This window comes from Jatropha curcas, unplaced genomic scaffold, assembly GCF_041381405.1.
Source record: "Jatropha curcas cultivar XTBG-Jc1 unplaced genomic scaffold, XTBG_Jcur_1.0 HiC_scaffold_121_pilon, whole genome shotgun sequence".
Taxonomy (NCBI): Eukaryota; Viridiplantae; Streptophyta; class Magnoliopsida; order Malpighiales; family Euphorbiaceae; genus Jatropha; species Jatropha curcas.
The window spans coordinates 1-14,389 of record NW_028322367.1 but is presented as its reverse complement, the minus strand read 5'-3'; the positions used below and the strand labels follow the sequence as shown (position 1 = coordinate 14,389).

General features: G+C 34.8%; 3 protein-coding genes and 1 pseudogene across 3 annotated transcripts; all 4 read left to right on the top strand.

Annotated features, from left to right (window-relative positions):
- Positions 1–2,765: 2,765 nt before the first annotated feature.
- Positions 2,766–5,122, top strand: LOC105628533 (GDSL esterase/lipase At2g23540-like). The gene is made up of 4 exons (XM_089716885.1): positions 2,766–2,917; positions 3,564–3,788; positions 3,943–4,201; positions 4,884–5,122. Exons 1-4 carry the CDS (start codon positions 2,768–2,770, stop codon positions 5,120–5,122), a joined length of 873 nt encoding a protein of 290 aa, XP_089573011.1. The 5' UTR covers positions 2,766–2,767.
- A 1,081-nt stretch (positions 5,123–6,203) lies between these two features.
- Positions 6,204–7,710, top strand: LOC149492096 (uncharacterized). The gene has a single exon (XM_089716882.1). It carries the CDS (start codon positions 6,428–6,430, stop codon positions 7,652–7,654), a length of 1,227 nt encoding a protein of 408 aa, XP_089573008.1. The 5' UTR covers positions 6,204–6,427; the 3' UTR covers positions 7,655–7,710.
- A 2,420-nt stretch (positions 7,711–10,130) lies between these two features.
- LOC149492095 (putative disease resistance protein At1g15890) lies at positions 10,131–10,738 on the top strand. Its single transcript, XM_089716883.1, has 2 exons — positions 10,131–10,242; positions 10,359–10,738. Exons 1-2 carry the CDS (start codon positions 10,131–10,133, stop codon positions 10,736–10,738), a joined length of 492 nt encoding a protein of 163 aa, XP_089573009.1.
- A 719-nt stretch (positions 10,739–11,457) lies between these two features.
- Positions 11,458–13,059, top strand: LOC149492094 (putative disease resistance protein At4g27220; annotated as a pseudogene).
- Positions 13,060–14,389: the final 1,330 nt, after the last annotated feature.

The following is a 14,389-nucleotide window of genomic DNA, read 5'->3' as shown; positions in this document are numbered from 1 at the left end:
GTTATAAATACTTATTTTCAATAAAAATTCAAATTTTCATTGATTTGGTCTATAGATAAGACTAAGGACCGAGCCTAGACAAGTCAATCTGCTAGCATTTTGACAAAATAGCACTTTTATTAATTTATTTGGTAATGTAATATTTATAGTAGCATCCGTATATCATTTGCTAATGAAATATTGATAAGGCAGTACTTCTATTAATTATATGGTTCAACGTAACATAATATTTATAATAATGTTTATAGGCTAGTGAGTGTTCATATGTTTAGTATTTGATAAGTACAAATAATTAAAATTTTAGAATTATTTTACCAATTAATCAAACAATTATTTTTATTAAATACTTGTATTTTAAACACTAACATCTAACCGCTATGAATACCCAAATTTTGAGGCTCAAAGAGCCAGTTTTCCCGGACTGCAAACAGTCCGGCCGGACCGGAGGCCATTTTGGAAGTTCACCGAAAGTATGTCAATATGGTATTTGACACATCCGGGACGTCGCGAGGATCGCGGAACTGGTCCCGGAATATTTTTCGGAGGTCCGGAACTCCCGAAAAAGCCTCCGGAACGAAAATTAGCAAAACCACTGGGCACGGCGGCTCGGACCGCCGGACACGGCAGCCCCGGCCACCGACCCCGGCGGCCCTGGCCGCCGAAACAGTCCGATTTTTGCCTATAAAAGCAGCCTCGGGCCTTCTGTTTTCCTCACCCAGTCTGTGTTGACGGACGCTCCTTCTCCCTCACGCTCCTTGCGATTCTTTACTGCTTTTCTGCATTTTAGTTTAGCTTTTATCGCTTTCTTGCTTTGTTATTTGGTCACTAAAGCTAAATTAATTAATATTCCCTTAACGAGGAGCTTAACCTGGAGTTGAGAAGTGGCTGTCGATTAAATCAGGTATGTAAACTAAACTCTGCCTATTTAATTTTAGCACTTCATGCATGCTTCTCTTCTACTCCTAATAACTCTACAACTGCATAAATGCATTCATGTCATCACTAGGCAATTAAATTTGCCTCAATTAAACATAATTAGGCTTAAATGCCCGATTAATCAATAATCGTGGTATTAAAGCCTAAATCCGACAATATTGACTTAAAATACCTAGTTAATTAAATGGCTATGGTATAGTTACCTTTATTTCGAACAGTCCAGGCTTAAGTCCAATTAATCAATAATTGTGACTAAAAAGCTTTAATTAAACACGTTTTCTCTCAGCAAAAAATTGCCTACATTGCAATTAAAGTAATTAATTTTGGCGACAATCGCCCAATCATCAGCTTTTGGCAATAATTTGCCTAAATCAATTTATTTTCGCTGAAAGCCTAAAAAATAATCAATTTTGGCGACAATCGCCTAAAACATCAATTTTTGGCAAACTAATTGCCTAAATCAATCTTTTTGGCTGAAAGCCATCAAAATCAACATTTTTGGCATCAAATGCCTAAAAATCAACTCTTTGACAAAATGTCTAAACAAATGCACAGAGCATACACACACTCATGCATAAAGCATCCCCTTTCAAAGCCCTTCAAAGGAGGCCTATCGAACTACGCTGACTTTGATCTTCCATTCAAACGGAAGTACGTAGGCACGTTTGGGATTTAACCCCGAGTGGCAAGTCGCAATCACTTAAAATTGGTCCATATCGCATTAATCACCTTGCAAAGCATTCATTTCATGGTTAGTTTATCAGCATGACATAGACTCAGGATCCATCTCGGGTTTGCACACCATGCCTTAGACATTGGAATAATTAATCTAGTAACTAGATTAATTAAAATTAGAGTCACTTAGGGTTTTTCCTAGTTTACCCTAAAACAATTAAACAAGGTGGCGACTCACACGCATTCACGTGCATTTCTTCCTTAGTCACATACATTTGTATGCATTGATATTTGGGGAGGGGGTTCACAACCGCTATTACAACTAACAACGAAAAAGAAAATTAAGCGTACATACAATTGCAAGAATAAGATCGTCTCCTGCGGATGAAATCTTCCAAAAGGAAAATGTAGAAAGACGAAAGACTAATAAATTTATCTTTTTTCACGTTTTTTACCATTTATCTTATAATTTTTATGAAAACGGTTTTATATTTCTTGACAAATGCTAATGAATAAGGATGAATTTTGGTTTTAGGGCAATCCGTTCTACCACTAAAGTTGTTTGTATTATGATTAACAATAATTAATATTCATTTTTATAACATAAATTAATGTAAAAAACAAGAAAAATGCCTCCAAAAAATGTTTAATTAATTCACCCTAGTTGATGATGTTAATTTCTTGGTGTAATAAAACAAAAGAATGGTGTTCATCCTGCTGATATATATATAAGATAGATTCTCAGAATTAAGAAAGGCAAGAAAATCAGACAAAAACCCATTACTGATTTCCTTTCTCATGGCAAAAATGTCAAACTTTTCTTCTTACTTTCTCCTTTTAGCTCTATGTGTTGTTGCTATTAACCCTACATATGCATATGAGAGGACCTTGCCTGCTATTTTCATTTTTGGAGACTCTGCCATTGATATTGGAACTAACAGTTACTTAAATTCCTATGCAAGGGCTAATTTCCGTTACAATGGGATTGATTTTCCTCAATCAAGACCAACAGGAAGGTTCAGCAATGGCTATATATTGGTGACCAATTAGGTACAGTTTCAACAGTAGTACTATCTCTTTTTTTCAGTTTGATGGCTATCTCTCTTTATATATACTTACTGCGTTATTTTGTGTGGTTTATTATTATTTATTAGCAATGAAGTTTGGGTTTAAGAAGAGTCCAGCAGCTTTTCTTGACATTATGAATCGGACAACCCCCATTCATTTTCAAAAGAAGATTCAACGAGGTGTGAACTTTGCTTCTGCTGGGTCTGGCATTTTCGATGATACTGGATCCAAAGCATGGGTGAGTCTGTTCTTAAGATTTTGTTTTAGATATATTTTATACACTTGAAATTGATACGTATATTTAAATTTATGTTTCAAAAAAAAAATCATTAAAACATCAATTTAATGTTAAATCTAAATACTGAATCGTTAGCAAATGATGTTTGGCTTAACAGTACAAACTTTTATCTTAGGACTTAATTATCCCAAGTTCGATCTCCAAGTTAAACCTAATGAGCCCTTGATGTAATATATAACAAATAATGTATTTGAAATATTTTATCTCCTTGGATACTAGAAAAGAAATACTGAACAATTTCAATTGTCTTAGAGGTTGTTAAACTAATTTTTTTACATGCTTCTATAAGTAAATAGGGAAACACAAACACTTATCTACACCCGGTGTATGTATCCATTTATACACTAAACCAATTATAAATAATGTTTTAATTCAAATGAAAATATTTCACAAAACGGTAATATTTTTTAAAAAAACTTTTGTTTGATTAGCTTCATGCATGGAACCATCCTAGACCCGCAAGAAATTTCTAAGAAGCCAAAAACAAGGCATTTTAGTTTATTTATATAAACTCGTTAATTTGAATCAACTTTACTTAGTGATGATAAACCTAACAATAGATTCTTGATTTGGTGGAAACCTGCAGAATGCAGTTGTGCCTCTATCGCTGCAAATTCAACAATTTAATACAGTCATAGGAAATATCACACAAGTTAGAGGTCCAAAGGCAACAGCTAAGATTCTTTCCAAAGCTTTATACATTTTCTGCTTTGGAGCTAACGAATTCTTTGATTACATGCGGGCAAAAAACAATACACCCAAAGAAGAGTTCGTGGCTGGTGTCCAATCTGCATACCATGTTCATTTGAAGGTTCTATCCTGATCTTTTTCCCTTTTATAGTACTGGGAACTTTGTTTAGGACAAATAACATTCACCTTTCTAATGGTTTTGTTCACCAACTTATGGGTTTTATCTTCTTTTTTCCTTTTTTTTTTTTTTCTTTTGCATGCTTGTATTATGACAGGATGTGTATAATATGGGTGCAAGGAAATTTGGTATAATAGGAGTTCCACCAATTGGTTGTTGTCCATATGCAAGAGCCATTAATGAAAAAGAAGGTGGTGAAGGTTGTATGCAGCTTTTGAATGACTTTGCTCAAGCTTTCTATAACTCAACTCTCACTCTATTGCAAAGGATGACTTCAGAATTGCCAAACTTCAAGTATTCTCTTGGAAATACCTATGCTATGACTATGGATTTGTTTGACAACTATCCTTCTTTTGGTAATTATGCTTATCCCTGCCATTATATATACACACACACGCGTTAGTAAGGGTGAGCAATTTTCGGTTTCTAGCCGAGAAACTGAGCCAATTTATTTTGGTCAGATTCAGATAGTTATTTTAAAAATTGATTACCAATCGGTTTGTATGTAAAAACCATTTGGTTTTCGATTTTTTATCTGGTTACTGTATATAACTAACCTTATTTTAAGTTCAAAATAACTAATTAGATTTGGAGTAATCAAATTCAAACCGAACCAAACCAATTATCATTTATTATACTATTTGGTTTAAAATTTGATACATCAAAAATATTTTTGCATAAACCAAAATCGAGCTAATTCGATTTTGGCTCGGTTGCCGGAATGCTCACTATAAACATTAGACTTTAAAGAACTACTGTAGGGAGGAACCCACATATATAGGGCCCAAAGGGGCCTTGGCCCCCAATATAAAAAAATTTCAATTTTTCTCGTTAAAAAAATTGAAAAAATATTTAAATTTGGCCCCCTCATCAATCAAAATTATAGTTTGACCCCTTACTTCTTCGAACTGGGTCGGTACCTGTACTACTCAACATTAATTTGGCTAAAATTATGAAATTTTCAAGTCCTAATTAGTTTCCTCATGCACTGTTTTTTGAAATTTTTATATGTTAAAAAGTTCCATTTATAAATTTTAGGGTTCAAGAACATCAAGACAGCCTGTTGTGGATTGGGAAATTACAGTGGAGAAGTAGGATGTTATGAACCTATAAATCCAATTCTTTGTAGCAATAGAAGTGAGTATTTGTTTTGGGATTTGTATCATCCATCTCAAGCAGCTTCTCAATTGTTAGCTTACAGCCTCTACAATGGAGATGCTAAGTATATGACACCAATGAATTTTAGTCAATTGGCTGATGTTCAAGTTCACATCTAGGTTATTTATGTAATGGCAAGATAATAAATTTAAATAATTTCAAGAAATTACAAAATGTTTATCTCTCTCTCTCTCTAGCACTCTTTTGAGAGGAAGGCTGGTTGGAATTGCTTCTTGGCCTGCTCATAATCATCCATTGGTTGTGTGAGTTACAATTTCATCTAACAAAAATATTTTTTCTTATTTGGCTTGATTATCTTGCAATCATGAAAATATTTTTTTTTAGGCTCCGTGTATTTGCGTAAAATAAATTGCTAGAACATATTTTTCACAATTTCCTGTTGTATAGAGGCGTTTATGAAAATAAATCAATGGAAAATATTTTCCTAACAAAAAAAAATTAATTCATTTTCAAGGAAAATGACTTTCTATTTTCATGAGCGTAAAACATTTTCGGATTTTGACAAACTTATTATAACCTTTTAAATTTTATAATTTTTTAATTTACTAATAATCGATAGCTACCACTACCACTCACCGGCCACCACTACGGCCACCACCATTGGCTACCACCGTCGGTTACCAGTGGCTTTCATAATTTATCATTTTTTTCACTATTATTATATTTAACAATAAAAATTTTAAAATATGAAATTTATTATTATTATTATTATGAATTAAAATTTTTTAATATTTTTAATGAATTTTCAATATTGTAACCGAATAACAGTTATTTGGAAAATATTTTTCAGTAAGTTATTTTTTGGAAACAGATGGAGCTTAGTTACATAAAGTTATCGTCCAAAAAATTATGTCAGCTATATATCAAACGGCTATTTGCATATCAAAATCAAAAATCTTAAAAACTTAAATTGTTGGTATAGAAAGTACACAAATTACAGAAATTTACAAGTTAAGTACATGATAACATTAATTCTTTATTTCAATTTTATACTTATTTTTGAAAATTGAACTGATTCAATATTTTTTTAATTTTTGCCTTAAATTCAACAAGAAGGTAATAGGATGACAACCCGATATGATAAAGTCCGACTTGAGGAAGACCCGCAAATTCCACCTAACTAAGCTGATCTGATATCAATTTACGGCTCGACCCGATATATAATCTGATCCAGATGATAGCGCAAATAAAAAAGAAAAAGGCAACTAATTTCCAGTTGGAAGTTGTCAAAATGGCTTAATTCTCAATATCCTTGACGGCTGCTTGCTTAGCACAAAATATTATTTGCTTAAGAGAAAAATAGTTATTCGTTCGGTGCTTGCTTTGCGGTTTGCACGAGGTAGGAATCCTAACTCATAAGTTCTCGCACGAAACCACCAGCCTGCAAATCGAAGACGAACAGAATGCTTTTCCGTTCATTTCTAGTTCACAAATCAATCTTTCACTCTCTTCAAGCTCATTCAAGACGCACTGTCCATCACCCAATTTCTATATTCCCTTCGTTTTTCTCTTGCTCTACTTTACCATCTTCTTCACAGTCAACCCAACATCCGCCTCATACTCATTACAAACTGAACCATAAAGACTGGTTGTCTCCAAATGAAGTTTTAAAAATTTTCGAAGACATTAAAGACCCAGATTCAGTTATCTCTATCTGGAATCAATACTCAAAGAGAAAAGACTATAAACCCAATGAAGCTATTTTCACTGTTGTTATAAACCAGCTTGCCTGTGCCAAAAACTTTGATGCCATTGAAGAAATTATGGAAAGAATCAAATTTGAAAAGTCATGTCGTTTGTCAAACGATTTCTTTTACAATGTAATCAAGATTTATGGCCATTTAGCTGGTCGAATCAATAAATCAATAGAAACCCTTCTAGATATGCCCAAAGGGTATAATTGTTGGCCAAATGTGAAAACTTTTAATCTTGTGTTGAATATGCTAGTATCTGCAAAGCTTTTTTATGTAGTTCATGAGATATATGTGAAAGCTCCCATGTTGGGTGTAGAAATTGATGCTTGTTGTCTTAATATTCTCATTAAAGGGTTATGTGAAAATGGGGATTTACAGTTTGCATTCAATGTGCTCGACGAATTTCCCAAACAAAGATGCAGGCCTAATGTGAGAACTTTCTCAACGCTGATGCACTACTTCTGTGCAAAAGGGGAGGTGAATAAGGCATTTGGTTTGCTTGAGAGAATGGAAAATGAGGGTATTGTGGCGGATACAATCACTTTCAATATTTTGATTTCAGGGTTAAGGAAACAAGGAAGGATTGAAGATGGGATGGAGCTGCTGCAGAAAATGAAGCTCAAGGGATGCGAACCAAATGCAGGGTCTTATCAAGAAGTTCTATATGGTTTGCTTGATGCCGGGAAGTTTCTGGAGGCAAAAGAATTCATGGCTATGATGATTTGTGAGGCTAATAGTCCTAGTTTTGCATCTTACAAGAAGTTGATTCATGGGCTTTGCAATGACAAGTTGATTAGGGAGGTTGAGTTGGTTTTGAAGCAAATGGTGAAACAAGGTTTTGTTCCAAAAATGGGGATGTGGAGAGAGATTCTAAGAAGTTTATTTTCAAGGACTGCTGCTTCTAATATCTGTATTAGTGAGATTGTCAATGGCTAGCATCACTGAACCTTTTGTGTTGAATTTATGCTTACCAGAAGTTGACGTTTGTTATTTGCCGGAATATGAAAGGATCACCTAATGAAACAACAACAATATATTGGCTGATTAGAGCAGTCTTTGATGTGATCATCTGATTCTAGCTGAAGATTTTCCCCGTCATGCTTTCCAACATCAGATACTTGCTTGGCCATATAAAAATCGAGCTTGTTCTGATGATATCCATTTGTGCTTCAACGAGGAACTATCTGAGTTGCACGTGATCAGTGGACGGCAGTTTGCTGTTCTGCCTTTGCAGTTCTGATGATATACGATCATATGGCTACTCAACTCATACGGAACTGATCAATGTACAAACAGTAAAATTTGATCCCTTTTCGTTTTTATTCAACATAAATTTCTGCAGAGATTTCGACTTCTATATCCCTTACCTTTTCTATAGACAACATATTATTCAATGAAATGCAAATTTGGTCTGCAAGATTCTTGCAAGTCAGTCTGTTTTCTGAACGAGAAGGAAAATCAATTAGTAAGTGCCGTTGGGCCTCTTGTGATACTGCTTGTTGGGCGCTCACACAAAGAATTAAAAGAAAAGCGAAAAAATAGAAATGAGACACGCAGAAATTTACGTAGTTTACCTTTAACTGTTTAGAGCTACGTTCACAAGATAAATTCCGAATAAATAATTCCTCCACTATTAAAAATAGTAGGTATACAAAGAGAGCAATACAAAAATAGTGGCACTCCAAGTGTTTTCCAAAAAACCCTCCATAATAATTTCATCACTATTTTTTCTCCTCTAGTTTTAGGAAACCTTTCCTAAAACTAGATAATTCTCTCTCTCCATTTTTTTCTTTCTGTTGTATATTGACGAGGAAAAATCTTCTCCTATTTATAAGAAAAGAGACACATTAATTACGTGTCTATGACTGAACGTGCTTGTCCTTTTTTTTTTCTCGCAGCCTTATTTGACTTTTTAAAAAAACATGGATTTCTTCCTTTTTGTGTTTTTTTCTACAAGCACGTGCTTGTCCTTTTTTTTTTTCTCGCAGCCTTATTTGACTTTTTAAAAAAACATGGATTTCTTCCTTTTTGTGTTTTTTTCTACAAGCTTAAGTGGGTCCCATATGTCAGAGGGATCCCACAGCAAGTGCTTGTTTTTTTTTCCAGGTTTGATATATGTATATATTTATTTGCTTAAAAAGTTACTGTTGCACCGACAAGAATATTGCAGAAGTTCAAACACCATTAATGTGATTAATCCTATAATTTTTTAGTTCTTTTTTTAATCTATGCCATAGAGTTAGACAGTTAGTGGCCAAGTTCTTTTTTTGTTTTTTTTTAATAATCAAAGGCTTACAGCTGGCCTGAAATTTGTGGACCCAATATCAGCTTAAATGGTGTCTGGTGTAAAATATCAGCTAGATATGCAATCTATAGAAGATTTTTATGTGGTACAAGGCGGCTACTACTGACTCAATGTCTACAAACCCACGCGCCTGCTAAGCTTCATAACAGAGGAGGGGTACAACTACAAAGTGCTAAGACGAATTTTATAGCTTTACTTTTCAAAGGCCTCACGACAAATATTTCTACTCTTAAAATAGTCGGTGGTTATTTTCAGTCAGAATATTGTATTATATTGTTTCCTTTACACAACAAGGAATTTGCTACTGATCTTCCTCTTACTGATTCAGTGAACCGTTTTTTTTCCGCGTACAAGAAAATTCAATTTTCTATTCTCAAATTCTTAAAAGGGAGGAGACACTGGCAAGGGAGTTTTGTGGTACTTAAAATAAATCAAAGTTAAGATCCATCAATCAGGTACATTTATTCTGAAAACTTGCAGATTGGATCTACCTGTCATTATTTTGCTTTGATTCTTGTGGTTACTAGTTGAAGAATTTTAAATGGCTAATTGCAATGCTATTAACTTACAACTAGTAGTTGAAGAAGTGAGTTGAGTGTTTGATTCTTGAAATCTTTGTTTCATGATGTAAAAGTAGCTTTTTCTCCACCCAAAAAAGGTTCTTTTGACTGCTTTCATGAAATCTTCTGATTCTTGATTGATTGCTAATAGTAACTAAACAAATTTTATGATTAAATTCTTATGTTTGATTTTTCAGCAAGGACTTACAAAATATTTGCCCTTATGCATCAAAATATAACTTAGAAGAAGTAGTTGAAGAAGAAAGTCGTGTCTTTGATTCTTGAAATCTTTGTCTTAATGTAAAAGTAGCTTTTTCCCCCTAGATGATTCCTTTGACCCTTCTTCATGAAATTTTGGATTCTTAATGGATTGCTAATAGTAAATAAACAAATTTTATGGTTAAATTCTTTTGTTTGATTTTTGATCAACGACTTGTAAATATTGTCTCTTATGCATCGATCTGTAGATGGAGCTTGCTGGGTCAGTTATAGAACTTGTAAACAAGTTATGGACTCCAGTAGGAACTGCTGGGAATATCATAGACACATGGACCAACATATGAGATTTGAGAAGGAAGTGAATGAACTAAACAGTCGGAAGGAAGATGTAGATTCAAGATTACGTGCAGAGCTTATTCCAGGGAAATTACTAAAAAGAGGTTGAGCTTTGGTTGCAAAATATAGAGACTATCAACGTGAAACTTTTGCAATTGAGCAAGAAGTTGCGAAGCGGAAATATCTTTCACGTGCACGCTTGGCAAAACTTTTTAAGAAGATAAAGAAGTGGAGGATCTTCGTCAAAAGGGTGATTTTGGTGACAGTTTGATGATTGATGAACCTGCAGATGTTGGAGAGATCTTACCTGTAACAACATTAGTAGGTGAAACAGCAAAAGAAGATGGAAGAAATTTGGACTGCTTGATGGATAATGATGTTAGAAAGGTTGGAATTTATGGCATGGGTGGTGTTGGAAAAACAACCATTATGAAGCATATCAACAACAGACTCCAAAGAGGCCGTGACAAATTTGAAAGTGATTTGGGTGACAGTGTCACAACCACTAAATTTGGGAACTTACAGAAAGACATTGCAGCTGCATTGAATCGAGATTTTGCACAATATGGGATGAAACAAAATGGCTGTCAAGTTATTTAAATGGCTGGGAAAGAGAAAAACTGGTTGTTAATCCTTGATGATATGTGGGAAGCATTCAATCTTGAGGATGTAGGAATTCCTGAGCCTACACCTGATAATGGATGCAAATTAGTATTAACAACTCGATTGCTTGACGTTTGTCGGAGAATGGATTGCAAGGATATCAAAATGGGCTTCTTACTGAAGAGGAGGCATGGAACTTATTTGTGGAAAAAGTTGGAATCAAGTTTTTAATACCCCGGAATTAGAAGCAACAGCAAAACAAGTTGCTGATGAATGTGCCTGCTTGCCTCTTGCAATTATCACTATAGCTGGTAGTATGAAGGGCGTAGATGACATATATGAATGGAAAATGCTCTAGAGGATTGAGGGAATCTACAAAGGGGCTTAGTGACATGGGTAAGGTGTTTGAGCAGCTAAAATTTAGTTATGCGCGTTTGAAAGATGACAAGTTCAGGCAGTGTCTCATATATTGTGCATTATACCCGGAGGACTTTTTGATCAAAAGGACACAGCTGATAAGGCATTTGAGGTTTAGGAATAGTAGATAAAATGAAAAGTAGCAAGCAGAGTTTGACAAGGGATACTATGCTAAACAAGCTTGAAAATGCTTGTCTTTTGGAAAGCATTTGATAAGAAATATGTGAAGATGCATGACCTAATTAGGGACATGGTAATACAGATGAAAAGCATGGATCGTCAATCCTTGTAGAAGCTGGAGTTCGGTTAAGAGAATTACCAAATGAGAACAGATGGATGGAGGAACTTGAGAGCGTATCCTTGATTGACAATCACATATCAGAAATTCCTTCTAGATTGTCACCAAAATGTCCAAAACTTCAAACCATGTTACTGGCACAGAATAAAGATCTGGTTAGAATTCCAGATTCTTTCTTTTCATGCATGCATGTTTTGAGGCTTCTGGATCTGTCTTTATACTGGAATTAAGAATTTACCAAACTCCATCTCACATTGGAGAATCTTGTTGCATTGTATCTTAAGCATTGCAAACGATTGCAGTCCGTGCCTTCTGTAGCAAAGCTAGGTGCACTAAGGGAGTTGGATCTAGATATACTGGAATCCAACATGTACCTGAAGGCATGGAAAGTTTGATCAATCTCAGGTATCTTAATCTCTATGTGCGAGATCTAGAGTTACCAATCGGAATATTAAAGCTCTCTTGCCTTGAATACTTCGACTGTGGTGCAGATCAAAAAATTTGAAAGTAAAAGGTGAGGAATTGGTAGGCTTGAAAATGATAGAAAAAATTGAATGTCAATTACAGTTTATCTAGTTTTAATATATTTGTTGGGTCTCTGCATGGCCGAGTGCTGAGAAAGTACTTTCTACAATCTGGGAGAGGAGGACTTGTATACAGCTGAGACTTCAAAAAAGTTGTAAGAATAATTGATTATGGCATCAGTGAAAAGGCATAGAAGATTCACTTTTGGTCCCAATTGATGTTGAGTACCTGAGTATTGAGAGGTGCCACAATTTCAAAACCTTGAGCTATTTTTCAACACAGAAGAATGAAATTCATTTTAATTCAGGAAAAGAAAGCCTGGCAATGACATCACTTCTTTGCATGCTACACCACAATCAGTTCTTCCTAGTGCCTTTTCCAGTCTCACAGTTCTCAAAATCCAAGGTTGTTCAAATATAAGGAGTCTGTTCAAACCTGGGTTGCTTCTACTACTTCAAAACCTTGAAGAGGTTCTTATTTATGACTGCCCACAAATGAAGCAGTTTTTACAACAACAGATGAGCAGGAAGCAAGCAGCAGCAACCATTTACCAATGGAAAATAAAGGTATTGCCATGAGGTTTGTTCTCCCCAACTTGAGGAGTCTCTCTTTGTGTAGGCTACCAGAATTAAAAGCATCTGTCTGGGGTTGGTGCTTTGTCCTTCTCTCCTTTACATGACAGTTACTGCATGTCCAAATATAAGAAGGCTCCCGCTTGAGCTTCCGATTGTTGATGGTAGCATTTCCTCCACCTAATCTCGAACAGATCTATGTTCAAGATGAAAAATGGTGGGAATCACTGGAATGGGATCAACCTGGCTCTAAGATTGCCCTTCAACCTTTCTGCAAGTTTCTATATATAATTAATGCAATCTGACAAGGATAAGCTGTTCAAGGATCTGTAAATGCTCAGGCAAGCATTATTTTCTAGCTAGGCTACTATTATCTATCCTTAAAAGGCTCAAAGCTCACCAGGAGCTTGTTTGGGGTAAATGAATTCCATAAAATTGTATGGAATTCATTTATAAATCCCATTTTTCATGTTTGGTATAAATAAAAATTCATTTGAAGTTCCATATGTTTAATTCTATGGAATAGTTGTGCTTGGACCAAATTATTCGAAATTGATAGAATTTGCAAATGAATTCTAAACTTGAAGGAATACAAAAGCTAGTAAATTTAATAAATTTTAAGTGCAAGTTAGTAAAGCTATATAGTTTGAATTCTATGGTTGATCCAAAAATCAAATGAATTTCATTGAGTTACCTTATGAAATCAATGATCTCAACTACGACTATCTTGTGCTCACTGAATACACAATTAGTTTGAAAAAGCAGAATATCAAATTGTATTCTAATTTTTTTTTTTTTAAAGGTATATACAAGAATATATATAGGAGAATTGATACAAGCTAATTTTAACTATTGACCATATAATCAAGGACACTAATTATGCTTGAATTGATACAAGCTCATTATTAGCTATTGACCCTATAATCAAGGACACTAATTATGCTTGACTATTTCACAAAGATTACTAAAATCAAGCCTAAAATATCTCTACACAATTTACTCTATCCAACCCTCACCAACCGTACCAAGAGTTGGATTGTTAGAGCTAAAGAATCAAATCTGGCAAGGTTATTATTACAAACCCACTCTCCCGGTTCCCTTTTGATCGATTTAAGAAAACCTGGTTGGGTTTCTACGTTTGGTGATGGAGTTTTTGATGAGTTTCCTGAGTTCTTGACTCGTTGGATTATAAAGTTTTTGAGATCGGCAAGGCTTATTTAATTGATGCTCCTGACAAAGGTGGAAGCGTTATCCAAGACTTAAAATAGCATATTAATATAAAGAAAGTGGTGATTTCTTCGAGTTTTTATAAGATTGGGAACGAATTTGCAGATATGGTACTATTGGTTGACATGGGACGTGTCACAACCACTAAAATTTGGGAACTTACAGAAAGACATTGCAGCTGCATTGAATCGAGATTTTGCACAATGTAAGGATGAAACAAAAATGGCTGTCAAGTTATTTAAAGGCTGGGAAAAGCGAAAAAACTGGTTGTTAATCCTTGATGATATGTGGGAAGCATTCAATCTTGAGGATGTAGGAATTCCTGCCTACACCTGATAATGGATGCAAATTAGTATTAACAACTCGATGCGTGACGTTGTCGGGGAATGGATTGCAAGGATATCAAAATGGGGTTCTTACTGAAGAGGAGGCATGGAACTTTGTGGAAAAAGTTGGAAATCAGTTTTTAATACCCCGGAATTAGAAGCAACAGCAAAACAAGTTGTGATGAATGTGCCTGCTTGCCTCTTGCATTGTCACTATAGCTGGTAGTATGAAGGGCGTAGATGAATATATGAATGGCAAAATGCTCTAGAGGAGTTGAGGGAA

Excerpts from the sequence above, each read along its gene's own strand:
- LOC105628533 (XM_089716885.1), top strand. The coding sequence starts at position 2,768 with ATGAAGTTTGGGTTTAAGAAGAGTCCAGCAGCTTTTCTTGACATTATG. Across the intron at positions 2,918-3,563 it reads ATACTGGATCCAAAGCATGG|AATGCAGTTGTGCCTCTATC; the intron begins GTGAGTCTGTTC and ends GGAAACCTGCAG. Across the intron at positions 3,789-3,942 it reads CATACCATGTTCATTTGAAG|GATGTGTATAATATGGGTGC; the intron begins GTTCTATCCTGA and ends GTATTATGACAG.
- LOC149492096 (XM_089716882.1), top strand. The coding sequence starts at position 6,428 with ATGCTTTTCCGTTCATTTCTAGTTCACAAATCAATCTTTCACTCTCTT.
- LOC149492095 (XM_089716883.1), top strand. The coding sequence starts at position 10,131 with ATGGACCAACATATGAGATTTGAGAAGGAAGTGAATGAACTAAACAGT. Across the intron at positions 10,243-10,358 it reads AGGGAAATTACTAAAAAGAG|ATAAAGAAGTGGAGGATCTT; the intron begins GTTGAGCTTTGG and ends CTTTTTAAGAAG.